Genomic DNA, 17,404 nt, shown 5'->3' on the forward strand with positions numbered 1-17,404 from the left:
ACTTATTAGATGTTTTATTATAATTTTCTCATTTTTATTTCATACATCAGGCTTCAAAGAGTTAAAACAAACTCCAACTTTGTTATTTAATTCGGACATTACAACATTACAGTATTTGAGGAAAGTAAAATTAACAACACATTAATAAAACATCTGTGGAACAATTCTTTACGCTGCAACAATTACTTCGTAAAATAAAATAAAGGTTTAGGTTTGTGTTGAAAAAAATAAAACAGCCCAAACCTGAAAGTTTAATAAAAAAAGTGAAATCAATAAATATCCATCCATCTTCTGAACCTGCTTCGACCACCCAGGGTCGCAGATGGACGACGGTCGGGGGTGTACCCTGGACAGAGAGCCAGTCCATCGCAGGGCAACACAGAGACACACAGGACAAACAATCACACACACACACACACACACACACACACACACACACACACACACACACACACACACACACACACACACACACACACACACACACACACCTAAGGACAATTTAGACAGACCAATCAACCTAACAGTCATGTTTTGGACTGTGGGAGGAAGCCGGAGTACCCGGAAAACCCACGCATGCACAGGGAGAACATGCTAACTCCATGCAGAAAGATCCCAGGCCGGGAATCGAACCCAGGACCTTCTTGCTGCAAGGCAACAGCTCTAACCACTGCGCCACTGTGCAGCCAAAATCAATAAATGTCCTATTGTTAATTTTTAAACAAGAAGACAAACAATTAATAGATAAAAATGTGCCCATATATTTTTTATCATTAACAGTATTTTAGTCAGTCAGTTAGTTAGTTAGTTAGTTAGTTAGTTAGTTAGTTAGTTAGTCAGTTAGTTAGTTAGTTAGTTAGTTAGTCAGTTAGTTAGTTAGTTAGTTAGTTAGTTAGTTAGTTAGTTAGTTAGTTAGTTAGTTAGTTAGTTAGTTAGTTAGTTAGTCAGTTAGTTAGTTAGTTAGTCAGTTAGTAACTTTTCATGCATCCAGGGCATGAATATTTTTTCTGCTATAAACAAACTAATAAAAATCCCCAACAACCTTTTTTCTGAGGCGCTTGATAATTTGTTGCACAACATGATGTGACATTTTAAACATAAAGGAACCGTTATTCTAATCTGAGCCGCAACGTTTTCTGACGTTCCCACATGAGCTCAGAATGGACTCCATTGATAAAACATTTTATTGCTCAACACTGAGATGAAAAATGAAGTCTTAAAACTAAAGAAAGCAGCGGTCGTGGTTTACTCAGTTGGATCTTATGAAGCAGCAGCGGCGCATTTTTGTTTAGTGGATTATTTATAGCAGCACAGCTTGGATAATGACAGGGATTAAATAATTACATTTATGTCACATGACCTTCTTGTCCCAAGCCAGGGGCTGAAGGGAGACTTGAGATACGTTTATTTGGATTATTAACATCTTTTTCAGTGGTCCAAAAGTCCCTCAGGAGGAGAAGGTGCAGGACTCTTGATCTTCTCAAGATGAATTCACCTCCGCCGACTCCTTTGATGACGAGGAGCTGCTCAACAATGAAGCTCTTGGAGCTGAGCCCTGGATACTTTAATTATGATTCTAACCTTAACACGAGTGCAGAAATGTAGATGGTCCTGTACGATCCAGAGCTTCTTTGTTATCCTCATGAAGGTCTGATCTCAGATTGAGCCTAAAGCACTATAAGAAGGAAAGATCCATTCCAAATCAGACCCCATCTGTCTGTCCTAGCCTCTTTGAAGGACCTGGGCATGATCTAGTTCCCACTCCAGGTCTGGTCCACTGCTCCAGAACCAGCTGGAGGTCATTGTTTCAAATAAAAAGTGTTTTTAAATGCGTGTTTTCTTAGATCAGGTCTCACCTCTGCATCCAGAGCCATGAAACTGGGATTCATGTGTGTGTGATGCGTTTAGTGACTGACTCCTCAAGACTCAGACACACAAATAAATGAACCCATAAGTATATAAATGAGCCCATATCATTTTACTGAGTATGACTCCTCTTTGCTTATCTCGTAGAATATTTTGGTGTTGATCCATAACGGCAACAGCCATGAAACTCCCGGCAGTGAGAAAGTTACCTTTTGTTTACAACAATGAGCTGCAGTGACCAAATTTGACCACAGGAAGTCATTCTTGCTTCAGTCCTACCTGCCGCACCTTTAAATTAAAAATGTTGCTTCAAAGCCTCTTAAGTATGTTTTCATAATGTTCAGCAACAGAAAACTACAGCGAGAAAAGTAAATTCAACATTAGGTAAAACGTAATTTTATTTAATATTTTATTTCACACTAAATATAAAGTTATATAAAATATGTATTAATTTAATCGGCACAGAACATGGAAACAAATGTGACCATGAACGCACCAGACTTCAATTTTGAGAGCCTGTTTGAAAGAAAGTTCTCTGTAGCGGTGCGTGAACGCACCACGGTGACGCGTTCAGGAGCGCTATAAACTCTGCGCTCCCTCCGTTGTGCGTCTCACTCTCTCCCTGTCTTTCGCTCCATCTCACTCTCGGTTCTCCGCGTCTTCTGAAGCAGCTCGCCGGTGTTTCGGTCGTGATGAACCGCTGGAAGGGCAGAACGGCGCTGGTGACCGGAGCCTCGGCCGGGATCGGAGCAGTCATCGCCAAGGAGCTGGTCCGCCACGGGATGAAGGTGGTGGGCTGCGCCAGGAACGTGGAGAAAATCCAGGTTCGCTCCAAACTTGATTCTAACTCTTCTTTCTTTTTTCTCATGGAAAAGGGAGAACATTAAACTGCAACAGATCAAATGAAATGTTTGGGGCTTAACCTGATTTGTGCATAATTTAACCCGCAGAAAAATGAAATAAAACTGTCATTTAAACTTTTGAGCGCTGCGGGGTTACATAATCAGCTGGGTGGGCGTGTAGCTGTAGAAGTCGCCTAAAGAGAAGCCATTCAGCGGTCATTTGTCTGCAGTTATGCAACAGAATGAACAGATCTTTGATAAATTCGGGTCGGATGTGGGAGAGGCGGTTGCACTGACCTGTTTAAAATAAACACAAACACACAAAAATAGCATTTTTCCTAAAAAAAAGACAAACTGTTTATTATTTCCAGCTGTTGTTTGTGGACATTTACATTTTCTATCAGAGTTGTGGCACAGAGGTTTGGGTTTAAAAGCCGGAGACTGTGCAGGGATCAGCCGCGGAAGTGTTTCCTAAAGGAACACCGCGTGAATGGTCCTTGCCTATCCTGCTGCTGCTGCTTGTCGACCACGCCTGAATCAAAGAGCAACCCCCAGCATCATAAAAGTTCAACTAAACATTAAACATCAAACAGAAACAGGATTCATTTCGCTCCACCTTGTTACTAATAGATCAAGAGATGAGTTAGCGATGTAGTAATGTGCATTCTTCTGGCATCCGATCACTTTGTAATCATTCATCTGCCGGTTTGGGATTAAAAATGACTAAAGAGGAACTCTTGATGTGATTCCAGCAACTGGCTGAGGAGTGTAAGAAGGCGGACTGCGCCGGGTCCCTGATCCCCATGAAGTGCGACCTGACCAACCCGGAGGAGATCCAGTCCATGTTCTCGGCCATCAAGCAGCAGCTGAAAGGCGTGGACGTGTGCATCAACAACGCCGGCCTGGCCAACGCCGAGCCTCTGCTGACCGGCAAGACCAGCGGCTGGAAGAACATGCTGGATGTGAGCAGAACCATCAAACGCTGACTTTCATCCGTGTGCTTTGATGCTGCGATGAATCAGAAACATTCGACCAAGTCAAAGTTTTGGTTCATCTGGACCTGAAGAGACGAGTTCACTAGAATCTGAAGCAGCAGCTCTTAGGATCAACTCACCTTTATTTATTTATTTCTGCAGGTGAACATCCTGGCTCTGAGCATCTGCACCCGTGAGGCGTACCAGTCCATGAAGGAGCGAGGCGTCGATGACGGCCACATCATCAACTTGAACAGGTGCGGTTTTAGTCCGAGGTTACATTGTCACGCTCTCGGCGGTTATTTCTGACTAACATCTCACGCGTTCGCCCCGTTCCAGCATCTGCGGACACTATGTGCTCAACATGCCTGACGCGCACTTCTACACGGGCACCAAGTACGCCGTGACCGCCCTGACCGACGGCCTGAGGCAGGAGCTGAGGGGGGCCAAGACCCACATCAAAGCCACAGTAGGGCCTCGCCGTCGCCGCGTTTTGAAGGCGTGAGAAAGCAAACCAAACTCAACCGTTTTTTTGTCTACAGTGCATTTCTCCGGGTGTGGTGGAGACCGAGTTCGCGTCGAGGCTCTTCAAAGACAGCCCGGATAAAGCTGCAGCCTTGTACTCCCAGTATAAGGTGAACAAACGCTGTTAGCGGGTAAATGATGTTGTTATGAGTTCATGCAAAACGTTCTCATTTGTCTTCAACAGCCGCTGCAAGCCATAGACATCTCTAACGCCATCATTTACGCCCTCAGCGCTCCGCCTCACGTGCAGGTGTTTGATCTTCTTCTTGTTGCTTGACTGATCGATTGATCAATTGATCGATTGATTGATCGATCGATCGATTGGTTGATTGATTGATTAATTGATCGATCAATTGATCAATTGATCGATTGATTGATAGCTATCTGAGGTTTTCTGAGCTGCGTCCTTTCTTGCAGGTTGGGGACATGGTGATTTGGCCCGTGGAGCAAGATGCAGTTTAAACACTTGGCCTGAGTTTTTTCTCTGAACGTAACACGAGCGTCTTCACTGAAAAAGAATAAAGTCTTGATTTAATGATTAATTTTGCTGATGTTTCTCTTCTTTATTAGAAAAAGGTCCTTTTTGATGCACGGGTGGGGGCTGGGGCGGGACCGGTGCGGGCCTGCAGGTTTGATCGGTGAACGTTTGTCTCTTTTGTCGTTTTTTAAACTCTCGTTGGGTTTCGGTCAGCTCTGCTTTTATTCTGTTTTCTTTGTTTTATAAAGTCGGTTTTACCGTTTCGGGCACGCTCAGTTTCTGTCTCCCCGTCACACACGACTGAAATCTCTGAATACCGCACCCTTCATTCACATCGACTCACTCCCTCAGCGTACACAAACACCCGCTTTTCGTTTTCCTCGATCCTCAGCAGCCTCGTAATTCCGGTTTTATTCACTCGTCCATTTTGTTTTGTTCTAAGTTAAAAGATTCATGTCTGCGTTGTTTGATAAAGCAGTTTTCAATTAATCATTTGATAAAACTGCCCAAGGCAGCGCTGTCTTGTGAGAAAAGTTATTGCTGATTTAGCTTAACCGGTTGCTCCGCTCCTGGCACCGCCGCAGTTAACCATTCAAACAATCGTTCTCTTTAACAATGTTTAAAGTCAGCCACACAGGAATGGTTTCCAGGATTAAGGTCAAAGGTCAGACTTTCTCCTTCAGGGTTTTTTTTGCTAGAGAGCAGAATTCCTGGTTTCAGCAGTAACAGACGTTTTTTGGGCCCCAAAGCAGCAGTGATGCCCCAGACCATCACACAGCCACCACCGTGTCTGACTGTTGCTATGATGTCTAGGGACTCCAGATGGAACTGGACACACACCTTCCAAAAGTTCTGCTTTTGTCCTTGAAATATTTACCCATAGGTCTTTGGGATTGTCGGGATGTTTTAGGTAAATGTGAAACGGTTTTTGCCTTAGAGCTCTCTCATGGAGGGCATCTTTGTCCCTTGTCTCTTGAATATTGTTAAATTTTGACCTCTGACCTCGGCCAAATGAGTCCAGCAGAGCTTTAGATGTTCTTGGTCTTTAGTTCATGATGATTGTTTACCCTACTTCCTGTTATTGGAGCAGTGATCGCTCGGGTGTGGCCGGCGGAACTGAACTCTACTTTATTAATGTTAATGATTAAAGTTCATTTATAATCTGATAAAGGGTGCTGTTGCCTTTGACGTTGATTTAAAAGTAGCTTAGATAGCTCAGGTTATCTTTGTCTGATACTGAATTTTACTTAATTTTCTTCAGCAAATGCACTTTAAAAACTGTTTTTTCACATTTAATCTCACCCTAATATAGTCTAATTGTTTATCATATTTATCTTTTTCTAACTGATTATTTCTACCATAACCTACAAGAGTACAGGAGACCAAACAAACTGTAATAATAATAATAAAAATATGACCATAATGCATTTTTACATTAACATTACAGTCTAAGGCTGTTTTACTGGGCTTAGATCAGCTAATTCAGAGCAACAAGTCTTGTTCTGAATAAAACACATCCGCACATTGTTATTGAGCATTTTATAATATATTCTAATCTATATATATATCTATATTTAATCTATATAATATATATATATATATATATATATATATATATATATATTTATATATATATATTGGGGGCGACTGTGGCACAGGAGTTAATAATGTAATGAATTTATAGAGCGCTTTTCTAGACACCCAAAGACACTTTCACACACTCTCACATTCACACACTGCTAGTGATGGTAAGCTACTTGCAGCCGCCCTGGGGAGGTCTGACAGAGGCGAGGCTGCCATTTGGCGCCGTCGGCCCCTCTGACCACCACTAACACAGGCAAGTTGGGTGAAGCGTCTTGCCCAAGGACAGAACAGCAGGATACCCCTGGTGGGAGCTGGAATTGAACCCACGACCCTCCGATCATGAAGCAACCCGCTCTACCACCTGAGCTACTGCTGACCCAGTTAAGAGCTCGCCCCGTAATTGGAAGGTTGCAGGTTCGAGCCCCGCTCAGTCTGTCGCTGTCGTTGTGTCCTTGGGCAAGACACTTAACCCACAGTGCCTGCTGGTGGTGGTCGGAGGGACCGGTGGCGCCAGTGCTCGGCAGCCTCGCCTCTGTCAGTGCGCCCCAGGGCAGCTGTGGCTACATCGTAGCTCATCACCACCAGTGTGTGAATGGGCGAATGACTGATTGTGTTGTAAAGCGCCTTGGGGGGTTTCAGGACTCTAGAAGGCGCTATATCAAATACAGGCCATTTACCATTTTTACCATTTATATTCTATTTATTTCATCATGCAAAAGAGCACTCTGAATTCAGTCCTGCATTTTATCTCAAAAGAAAAACTGTCGTGCACAGATTTTTATTTCTGTCTAACAGAAACATCCCGTACATCAAGCTCAATAATAAACTAGCAGCTGCTGAATGAACATACCCTGAACGGGATCCAGCTGTGTAAACACATAGTTTTATTGCGTATGGAGGAAAAAGTTCGGCGACAGAGTGATTAATGAAATACCCCGTGTGTTTGGACTTAAACCAGGGATCGTTTCACAGACAGGTTCTGAGAAAACATGGCTGTTTCTGCCGGTAAAAACTCTGCCAGACATTCTTACTCAATTTCCTCTCTCCTCCTCCAACTATTTATCGCCTTCATTCCTCTCTTTCCCCTCTTGCAGATGTCTCTGATTCCTACTTGTCTTTACAAGCCACCCTGACCAGGATTACCCCAAAATCTCTTCCTTTTATCTGTATGCAGACAACGTCTCTCCCTGGAGCTCCAGCCGGCGTTTCACAATTAGCAGTTTCTCCTGTAAGCAACAAAATCCCACGTGAATAATCCTGCCGTGAGAAGTGGAGGAGAGTGTGAACGTTTGTAAAGTTGGGTTTGCATGAACTGATCAGGCATCTTTGAGATTTCAGCTGCTTTTCCTCAGCGCGTTGCATTTGAGGACCACATCACCGACGGTAAACTAGAAGCTGCGAAACGCACAAAAACAGAGAATCTGAGTAGATCTGACTGGTGAGTGGGTCTTTTTTGCAGATTAAAGTAAAATTATATTCTTTTGATGAAATTTAGAGATTTATGGTTATTCTAAACACCACGTAAGACATCGTAAACAGCACAAAACCAAAAGAATCTCCTTGTGCCATTTTAACAGTTCAATGCCAAAAATATCCCGTTTGCTTCATTAACCAGGGTGTGAATGTGTACGTGTGAATGGATGAATGATGGACTGTAGTGTAAAGCGTTTTGGAGTCCTCTGATTCAGAAAGGTGCTATCCAAATGCGGGTCATTAATTATTTTATCATCTATCTCCTGAACAGGATTGATACATCAACTGTGTGTCACAATCTGCCCCTGCCTCCCTGACTGTGTCTCTCCCCTGCCTGATTAGTCTTTATTGTTCTCACCTGCCCCGTGTTAATCCGCCCATCATGTGTTCCTGATTTTCCCCTGTGTATTTATACCTCCCTTCTTGTATCAGTTTTTGTCGGATCATTGTTTGTTGTCAGCATTGTTTTGTACTGTCGTTCCCGCTCTGCCATTAAATCTACTTTTATTTCATCCGTGCATGCATTCCTGCCTCCTGATCTGCTCCACCACACATGGTCCGCCGTCATCCACACTCCTCAACATGACACTGTGTGCAGCTCTGCTGCTCTCTTGTGGAAGAGCTAAGTACTGCAAGAGCTCAGTGCTGATTTATTTTATTACTGACGTCATGAGATTATTCATAAGAGCCTATAAATAGATCCATATTTTAACAAAATCTGAATTAATTTCATGTGCCAGGCTTCAAATGGTTAATATGGGGGTAATTGTGTTTTTTAACAATTGTTAATTTAATTGGTAACACTTAACACAATCAGGGTCTCTTAATGTTACTTGGTGCATTATTATACATTAATGAACTATTCAGTAAAGTATTAACAACTGTTTAACCATTTAATGCAATGCTTTACTGACCAGCCCCCCAGCCCTTTGTCCTAACCTTAAAGACATTTAATAGTTAACAACACCCGGAAATTGACCCTTTTTTAATTTATGCTTAATAAACATGCAATATAATTTTAATAAAGGGGCCCATATTAGCTTTGCCATTCAACTAAACCCTGAATTTTTAATAATTAAATATGTATCATGTATCTTAAGAAAGTACGCATTAAATGTCCAAATACATGGATACCGTGCTGAAAATTAAGCAGTGACCCTGAACGCAGCTCTGCTCAATTACGTATTACGTAACTTCTGCGTGGTCCAAGTGCAACCGGGGGTCACGGAGAGGTCACGCTCTTGCTCCGGTCTCCTGTCTGCCGTCATGGATCGCTGGAAGAGCCGGACGGCTCTGGTAACCGGAGCCTCGGTCGGTATCGGTGCGGCCATCGCTAAAGAGCTGGTCCGGTTCGGCATGACGGTGTTGGGTTGCGCCAGGAACGTAGAGAAGATCCAGGTTTGCACCAACAAGCGAGAATGCTAATGTTATGCTAGGATACTTAAAAAAAGTAAATTAATTATAATTTATGGCGCCATAATTCCCTTCTAGCGAACCCGATCACGCAGATAATGTCCGTGTCACGTTTAGTTGAACAGTTATTGTGAGTTTTCAGCGGCTTCAGACGCAGAACGTGCGTGACATGTGAATGGACAGCTAGCATCAGTTAGCTCATGTAGATTTAGCTCCCCAGGAGTGATTCTGCACGGAAAACCTTTAAAGTTAAAGGTTAGTAGTGTCATGTGATGCAGCCTGTGACTCGTGGATGGGCTGATTTTAACTTCCTCTAAAGGTTTCATGGGTCTGATGAGAAGGTCACTGTTTAATAGATTAGATGCAGCAAACATAGACGTGTTGGTCCTGGAGGCAGAGAGTGAGTGTAGCATGTTAACCCAACACTAAAACCTTGTCCTCCTTAGTTCTTATTTTTTACACATCAGATTAAAATGTGTCACACATAATAATCCCGAGACATGGAGTTGAAATTATATCCTCCAATAGACTGAAAGGCTATACAGTTTTATTTCTAATCTTCAGGTGTTTTTCAGGTTTGTTTGGATGAATATCGGAGAAATTTGCAAGAAATCCGACAAAATACTCTAAAATCTGAAAAAACACAAAACTTGATCTGATTCCAGAAACTAGCTGCAGAGTGTCAGAGTGCAGGTTACCCCGGCGTCCTGATTCCTCTCAAATGTGACTTGAGCAACGTGGAGGAGATCCAGTCCATGTTCTCACACATCAGATCTCAGCACAAAGGCGTAGACGTGTGCGTCAGCAACGCAGGTCTGGCTCATCCTGAGTCGCTGCTCAGTGGAAAAACCAGCGGCTGGAAGAACATGCTGGATGTGAGCGTTCACAGATCGGTGTTGTCTTAGACGCCTGATTATGGGCTGCTGTTTCCAGGTGAGTTGACGCACGTCTGTTATTCCAGGTGAACGTTCTGGCTCTGAGCATCTGCGCACGAGAGGCGTACCAGTCCATGAAGGAGAGGAGCGTTGATGATGGGCACATCATCAACCTAAACAGGTGTGGTGTTACCTAAAGCTAATGCACAGTTGTGAAACGGCAGTTCTAATAAATACTTGGAAAGGTGTAGTAATCATCTACTGGAGAAACCTTGATGGGGCTGGCCACGTGCAGCAGCGGCACGGAGAGTCTAAGCCAAATAGAGAGCTATGATTTTCCCACTTTTTGAGCTGCAAACATCAGCTGCATCTCAGTAACGAGGCTGGAGCAGACTGAAACGTAAACAAACAAACCGTCGCTGTGGGAAAACTAAAAGCCAATCAGAACAGTATTTGAACTTGAGCGTTCCGAGGCTTTCACGGACATTCTTGTGAACTTTCATGTGTCTACGTTGTTTTGTGTTGGAGTTATCCATCCAACCATCCACTCATTCATCCATCCAACCATCGCCGGCCCGCCCGTCCGTCCATCCATCCATCCAACCATCCATCCATCCACTCATTCATCCATCCAACCATCGCCGGCCCGCCCGTCCGTCCATCCATCCATCCAACCATCCATCCATCCACCCACCCATCCATCCATACATACATCCATCCAACCATCCATCCATCCACTCATTCATCCATCCAACCATCGCCGGCCCGCCCGTCCGTCCATCCATCCATCCAACCATCCATCCATCCACCCACCCATCCATCCATGCATACATCCATCCAACCATCCACCCACCCATACATCCATCCAACCATCCACCCACCCATACATCCATCCAACCATCCGCCGGCCCGCCCGTCCGTTCATCCAACCATCCATACATCCATCCAACCATCCATCCATCCATCCATCCATCCATCCAACCATCGCCAGCCCACCCGTCCATCCATCCATCCATCCATCCATCCATCCATACATACATACATCCAACCATCCACCCACCCATCCATCCAACCATCCACCCATCCATACATACATACATACATACATCCAACCATCCACCCACCCACCCATCCATCCAACCATCCACCCATCCATACATACATACATACATCCAACCATCCACCCACCCATCCATCCAACCATCCACCCATCCATACATACATCCATCCAACCATCCACCCACCCACCCATCCATCCATCCATCCAACCATCCATCCATCCATCCATCCATCCATCCATCCATACATGCATACATACATACATCCAACCATCCACCCATCCATCCATCCATCCATACGTACATACATACATACATCCAACCATCCATCCACCCACCCATCCATCCATCCATCCATCCATCCATCCAACCAACCATCCATCCATCCAACCATCCGCCGGCCCGCCCATCCATCCATACATCCATCCACTCATTCATCCAACCATCCATCCACCCACCCATCCATCCAACCATCCGCCGGCCCGCCTGTCCGTCCATCCATCCAACCATCCATACATCCATCCACTCATTCATCCATCCAACCATCCGCCCGTCCATCCATCCATCCAACCATCCATCCATACATCCATCCACTCATTCATCCATCCAACCATCCGCCCGTCCATCCATCCATCCAACCATCCATCCATACATCCATCCACTCATTCATCCATCCATCCGCCCGCCCATCCATCCATCCATCCACTCATTCATCCATCCAACCATCCGCCCGTCCGTCCATCCAACCATCCATCCATCCATCCATCCATCCACTTATCCAAGGTCGGGTTGCAGGGCCAGCAGCCTAAGCAGGGAGGCTCAGACTTCCCTCTCTCCAGTAACTTGGGGAACACATCCGGAGGAATCTTAAGGCATTCTCTGGCCAGCCAAGGGACATAGTCCCTCCAGCGTGTCCTGGGTCTTCCCTCGGGTCTCCTCCCGGTTGGACGTGCCCGGAAAACCTCACCAGGGAGGCGTCCAGGAGGCACCTGACCAGATGCCCGAGCCACCTCAACTGGCTCCTCTGGACGTGGAGGAGCAGCGGATCTACTTCCAGCCTCACCCGGATGACCGAGCTTCTGACCCTATCTCTAAAGGAGAGCCCAGACGCACTGTGGAGAAAACTAATTTCAGCCGCTTGTATCCATGATCTCGAGCTTTCAGTCACTTCCCAAAGCTCATGACCATAGAGCGCAAATCGACTGGTAAATCGAGAACTTCGCCTTCCAGCTCAGCTCTCTCTTCACCACGACAGATTGGTACAACGCCCGCATCACTGCAGACGCAGCACCAATCTTTCTCTCACTCATGAACAAGACCGTGAGATAGTGGAGACTGACCCGGAGAAGGAATTCTACCCTTTTACGACTCAAGACCATGGTCTCGGATTTAGAGGAGCTGATTCTCATCCCATCCGCTTCACACTCGGCTGCGAACCGCTCCAGCGACAGCCGGAGATCACAGCCCATGTGTTGCCAAATCGTTAAAAACCACCAGTTTGTGCCACACAGCTCCCGTTAAATTCAAAATTTTGAATCTAAACCTTTAAAAAAACCTTAAATGATGACACCGTTTTTTTTTTTTTTTTTTTTTTTTTGTTTGTTTGTTTTTACCAAACATTAAAAAATTCTCTTTCTGAAAGCTAAATCTCAGCTGACCGCTGAAACACGGGCGACCAGTGTCGGGTTGCCAAACCATATGCTTCATTTTTTTGGATTTCTGTCCCACGTCTATCGCTCCAGCATGTGTGGACACCGAATCCTTCCAAACGCCGACATCCATTTCTACACGGCCACCAAGTACGCGGTGACCGCCCTGACCGAAGGCCTGAGGCAGGAGCTGAGGGAGGCCAAGACTCACATCAGAGCCACAGTAAAACCAGTTTGACCAGTTCACCACATCCCATTTCAGCGCATCCAAAACATCATCGTTGTCTTCTGTCTTTAGTGCATTTCTCCAGGTTTAGTGGAGACCGAATTCGCTCCTCGTCTTTACAGCCAGGACCCAGTCAAAGCTGCAAACATCTACTCTCATTATAAGGTAAGCGTTTGATTTATTTATGGATATTAATCACGTTTCCACGAGGAGGAATGGAGCTGTTCTCCTTCCCGACAGGCTCTGGAAGCGATCGACATTGCCAACGCGGTCGTATACGTCCTGAGCGCCCCCCCTCATGTCCAGGTTTGTCTCTTCATTCCAGTTTTTTCAGTTTTGTTGCTTGTTCTAAAACTAAATAACCCGTTATGACTAATTTCTTCTAGATCGGAGACATTCAGATGCGATCTTCAGAGCAAGTGACATAGCGTCTGATGGCTGGATCTACTCCAAAATCCCTGATGGGATGAATTCATCACATCTGCAATCAGAGTCACAGATGAAAAACCTGTAATAAAAAAAAAATTACAACACAAATAAATAATTTTGCAATTAGCGCTGCTAGGTTTTTGACTGGAACTGGGAAAAGGGACCCCATTTATCCCATTCTCTCCTACCGGGCACAGTTTAAGATCCTGCTTTTTGTGTTTACGTTTTTTCGAGGCGGTGCACCCACCTACTTAGCGGAGCTCTTAAAGGGACATTATGTAAGTTTGACAGCCAAAACGTATAGAAATAATAAATGTCTTCTTCATACGTTCTCCTGCAATGCCCTGGTCCTGTAGAATGAGCCCTGGCATTTTTACTGTGATTGCCTGTTTTTCTGTAAAATCACAGAAAAAGAGAGATGCTCTGGTCGAGCAGGCTGCTTCATGCGCGTTCACGCTCAGGCATCGCCCGTAGCATTTGCTATCCGTAGCTTTAGCAGCAGAGAGAGAGGCAGTGCCACTTTGTCGCTGTTCCTAACGTCTAGTGACAAAGCTAGCTACATTTCTGAGGACCCTTAGCTACTTTCTGTAGAACTTTCTTCTAGATATTTCCTGCTAATTAGCAACAAAATAGCCATTTTCACTCCGAACCGTTCTTTGAACGTTGTTTCAGCTGTCATCAAGGATATAAATGTTACAGATACTAAAGACGTCACTGGTGCTTTAGCTCACCTAGTAAGACGTCGAACTCTCGTGCAGAAGACCTGGGTTTGATTCTGGATGTGAACATAGTTTATTTATAGTTTATTTTTTACATTAATGGTATATTTTTTTACAGTAAGATGCCCAAATTTTTATTTGAGACTCGCCGAACGGCATTGAATTCACAGATAAAAAAGATGTGGGTTCAACTTTCATTTTGGAACAATTTTTCAAGCAAGGGAAGGGAATGATCTGAGCATGCAGGAGGACTGACCCATCATAAACCTTTGTCGGCTGTGCTGAAGAGAAAGGTACAGAACCACATTATTTAATTAATTAGCTGCACGTTCTCCTGTCTTCTGTCCTCCGGGCCCCCCCCCCCACACACACACACACGCATACAAGGGACTGTCTCAGCTGTTATTTTCGTTAAGGAGTGTGCACGTACAGCGTGCGCGCCTCGTGCACGAGCCTACTATTGAAGCTGCCTTTACGCTTTTGGCCTGAGGGGGCAATCGCGAGCAAAAAAATTCAAAACTCTGCAAAGTCCCTTTAATAACGCATGTCCCCTCAAGGTTGTTGCGGTCGGCTGACCAGAAATTGCTTACCGTCCCTCGCACCTGATTTAAGACTCGTGGTTATTGGGCTTTTCAAGTCCTTGCACCCTCTCTCTGGAACCAGCTCCCGCTCACGATCAGTCGAGCAGGTTGAAGCCTTATTTTTATGAGATGACCTCCTAATGCTTCTGATTTCTGGTTTTTGTTCTTTATTTTGATTTCTTGAATCCAAATTTTAGGGATGGACAATATATCGGTATCGGCCGATGTTAAGTCATTTTTTTAACATATCTGTTTGAGAAATAAAACCGTGCTGATATTAACAATCGATATTTTTTCCATCTCGTCTCCATTTGTTTGCCTGTGAGGGTGATGGGGTGATGTGTAATTGTTTAGTCATGTGAACAGTGAATGAGATAATCTCAGAACCATAAATGTGTGTGGTGTGTGTGCAAACTAACATAAATTCAACTTTAATAATTTTCATTCTATACAAAATCTGCTGATTTTAGAAGCATTAACTCGTTCGTTGTCAATGGCGACTAAAGATGTCATTTGCATTTTTTTTTACTGTGTGGGCGTCGGACGAGCCCCCGCACCGTGAGAACAAACATCTCAGCTCTGAAGCCGATCTTCATCTGCGTACGTCACACGTCACATGATCAGGAAGTAGAAAATCCATGTGTTAGATCGTTTTGGGCCGGTGCTGTAAAAAAAAAAAGTGAGGCGCGAACCGGAAAAGCTTCTGCCGATCACAATTCAACGGATTATGAAAGCACGGATAACGCTCGAAACGCGCAGATTCTTCCTGATGTAAGAGGTGAGTCTCCGCTTTGTTTTGGTTGTTTTGGCGTCGACATCATGCTAGCGCGCAACGTTCTGTGACTCTTAAAAAAACAGTAAAAACGGTGAGAAACGCTGGCAGCGAATGGGTTAATGTCAGTATATCTGTATCGACAAATATCGGTTATCGGCCATAACGGTGATCTTAATGTCGGTATCGGCGCCTTGGTTCCCCTTTGAGGGTGGTGGAAAGCGCTATATAAATAAAGTCTGATGATTAATTCATTTGATGTATAAAGAGGCAAATACACAAAGAAAACAGACAAAAATACATATAAATCCTGTTTTCCACAAAATGAAACCATGTGTTAAGATTTAAATCCAAACTTTCTTTAGACTTTTCAAACTTGCGCTCAAACCTGATTGAGCGAAAGCAGGGAGAGGCTAATTCTAACTACTCTCTAGGAACAAAAGGCCCTAACGGTCGCAGAGGTGTGTGTGAGCAGCACTTCCTCTCGGGAAATTCCGATGAAAGAACTTCCTCCTCATGTAAATGAGCTTCGGCTGTTCTGCTGGTCCGCGTGTGCGCCCGCTGGCGTCTCTGGGCGACGCTCGCGGGACTGGACCAATGCGTGGCAGGCAGTCGCCTCAGCCAAACGGTCTGAGTCTCAGAAACGAGGCTCGTCTCTGGGATCGTCATCGTCGTTTTTCTGGTGAGTCCAGAGTCGGCTGCAGTCCGAAGCTGAGAGGAGCACGCAAACATTTAGGAAATGAGCACAGAAATGGCTAAACGAACATCTTACGACACAAAACGGTCTTGGAGAATCTTCAAACAGGCCTCAGGATGCTGGTTATCACCCAAAAAAAATACGATAAATCTGTACGGTGGCCTCTAAAGGCTTTTAAAGTCCGACCATGGCCTGGAAAACTGATCATACTTCATTTATTTTGTTCCTTTAACAACACAAATTAATTCCACTTTTAATTTGGTTCAAATGAACTTGAAACAATCACTAATGGGCAGAAAAAGTCACATAATTAGCAAGGGTAACTTAGAAAGCGTAACGCAGCGTCACAGAAGCTCAGCTGGAAGGTAAACTGACTCCAGGCTTTCTGAGGAGACACGAGGAGATGATAAACTACCGCAGGAACAGCGTTAGCTCTGAGCTTCAGCAGATTCACATCCACCATCAGATGGTTTAATCTCCGGAGATCTGTTGGGTTTAATCAAACAATTCATTGTTTTTTGTGGGTTTTTTTTTTTTTGGTCCAGACAGGAGTTCCTCTGGTGGTTTCTGTTGTCGGCACAAAGCAGGGCTGATTCACATGTCAGGATTTAATGCAGGATCAGACCAAAAACGACTTTTATCATTTAGGGCTATGAAGCGGCTCTGTCTCCAGCAGAGGGCAGTATTTAGACCAGATCCGGTTCGGTTTGAGGAGGGTATTCCAGCTCTGAGGTCAAAGGTCAGATAGGAATCTGGTAGAGCATAATTCCTATTTCCATCAAAGTAGGTGGTCCAGGCCCAGACCACAACACTCCCTCCACCATGTCTGACCCTTGCCGCGGTGTTTTCGGTTTGGGTGCCTATTTCTTCTTAATAAATAAAATCATAATTTCTAATTTGTGTTAATTTTATTTGTATGTGTAGTTTTCTGGTCTGAGAACTTTTTCTAACCTGGAACGATGATGATGGATCAGACAGTCGGGCTGGGAATGCCGTCCTTCATCCTAATCTACGCGTGTACAGCATCCCAAGGGCATGACGTGGGTGGGCACAAAGCGGTCCGGATCCAGTGATGTTGGCATCAATCCCAAACATTTTCAAACTATTTAATCTCACTGGAAGGAGGAGCCTGACTTGACCTCTGTGTTCCGACTCCAACAAACTTCTACAAAGGTTTGCTAAACTGACCAGGAAGTGGGATGTATCGATGAACTTCTTGGGATCCAGATTTAATCTTTTTGTA

General features: G+C 44.6%; 2 protein-coding genes across 2 annotated transcripts; both read left to right on the forward strand.

Annotated features, from left to right (window-relative positions):
* Nucleotides 1–2,442: 2,442 nt before the first annotated feature.
* On the forward strand, nucleotides 2,443–4,749 carry LOC107379994 (dehydrogenase/reductase SDR family member 11). The gene is made up of 7 exons (XM_015950968.2): nucleotides 2,443–2,690; nucleotides 3,461–3,670; nucleotides 3,845–3,939; nucleotides 4,022–4,151; nucleotides 4,225–4,317; nucleotides 4,392–4,457; nucleotides 4,625–4,749. The coding sequence occupies exons 1-7, from the start codon at nucleotides 2,559–2,561 to the stop codon at nucleotides 4,667–4,669; spliced, it is 771 nt and encodes a 256-aa protein (XP_015806454.1). The 5' UTR covers nucleotides 2,443–2,558; the 3' UTR covers nucleotides 4,670–4,749.
* A 4,181-nt stretch (nucleotides 4,750–8,930) lies between these two features.
* Nucleotides 8,931–13,518, forward strand: LOC107379993 (dehydrogenase/reductase SDR family member 11). Its single transcript, XM_015950967.3, has 7 exons — nucleotides 8,931–9,140; nucleotides 9,821–10,030; nucleotides 10,117–10,211; nucleotides 12,831–12,960; nucleotides 13,036–13,128; nucleotides 13,204–13,269; nucleotides 13,350–13,518. Exons 1-7 carry the CDS (start codon nucleotides 9,009–9,011, stop codon nucleotides 13,389–13,391), a joined length of 768 nt encoding a protein of 255 aa, XP_015806453.1. The 5' UTR covers nucleotides 8,931–9,008; the 3' UTR covers nucleotides 13,392–13,518.
* Nucleotides 13,519–17,404: the final 3,886 nt, after the last annotated feature.

This window comes from Nothobranchius furzeri, chromosome 13 (assembly GCF_043380555.1).
Source record: "Nothobranchius furzeri strain GRZ-AD chromosome 13, NfurGRZ-RIMD1, whole genome shotgun sequence".
Taxonomy (NCBI): Eukaryota; Metazoa; Chordata; class Actinopteri; order Cyprinodontiformes; family Nothobranchiidae; genus Nothobranchius; species Nothobranchius furzeri.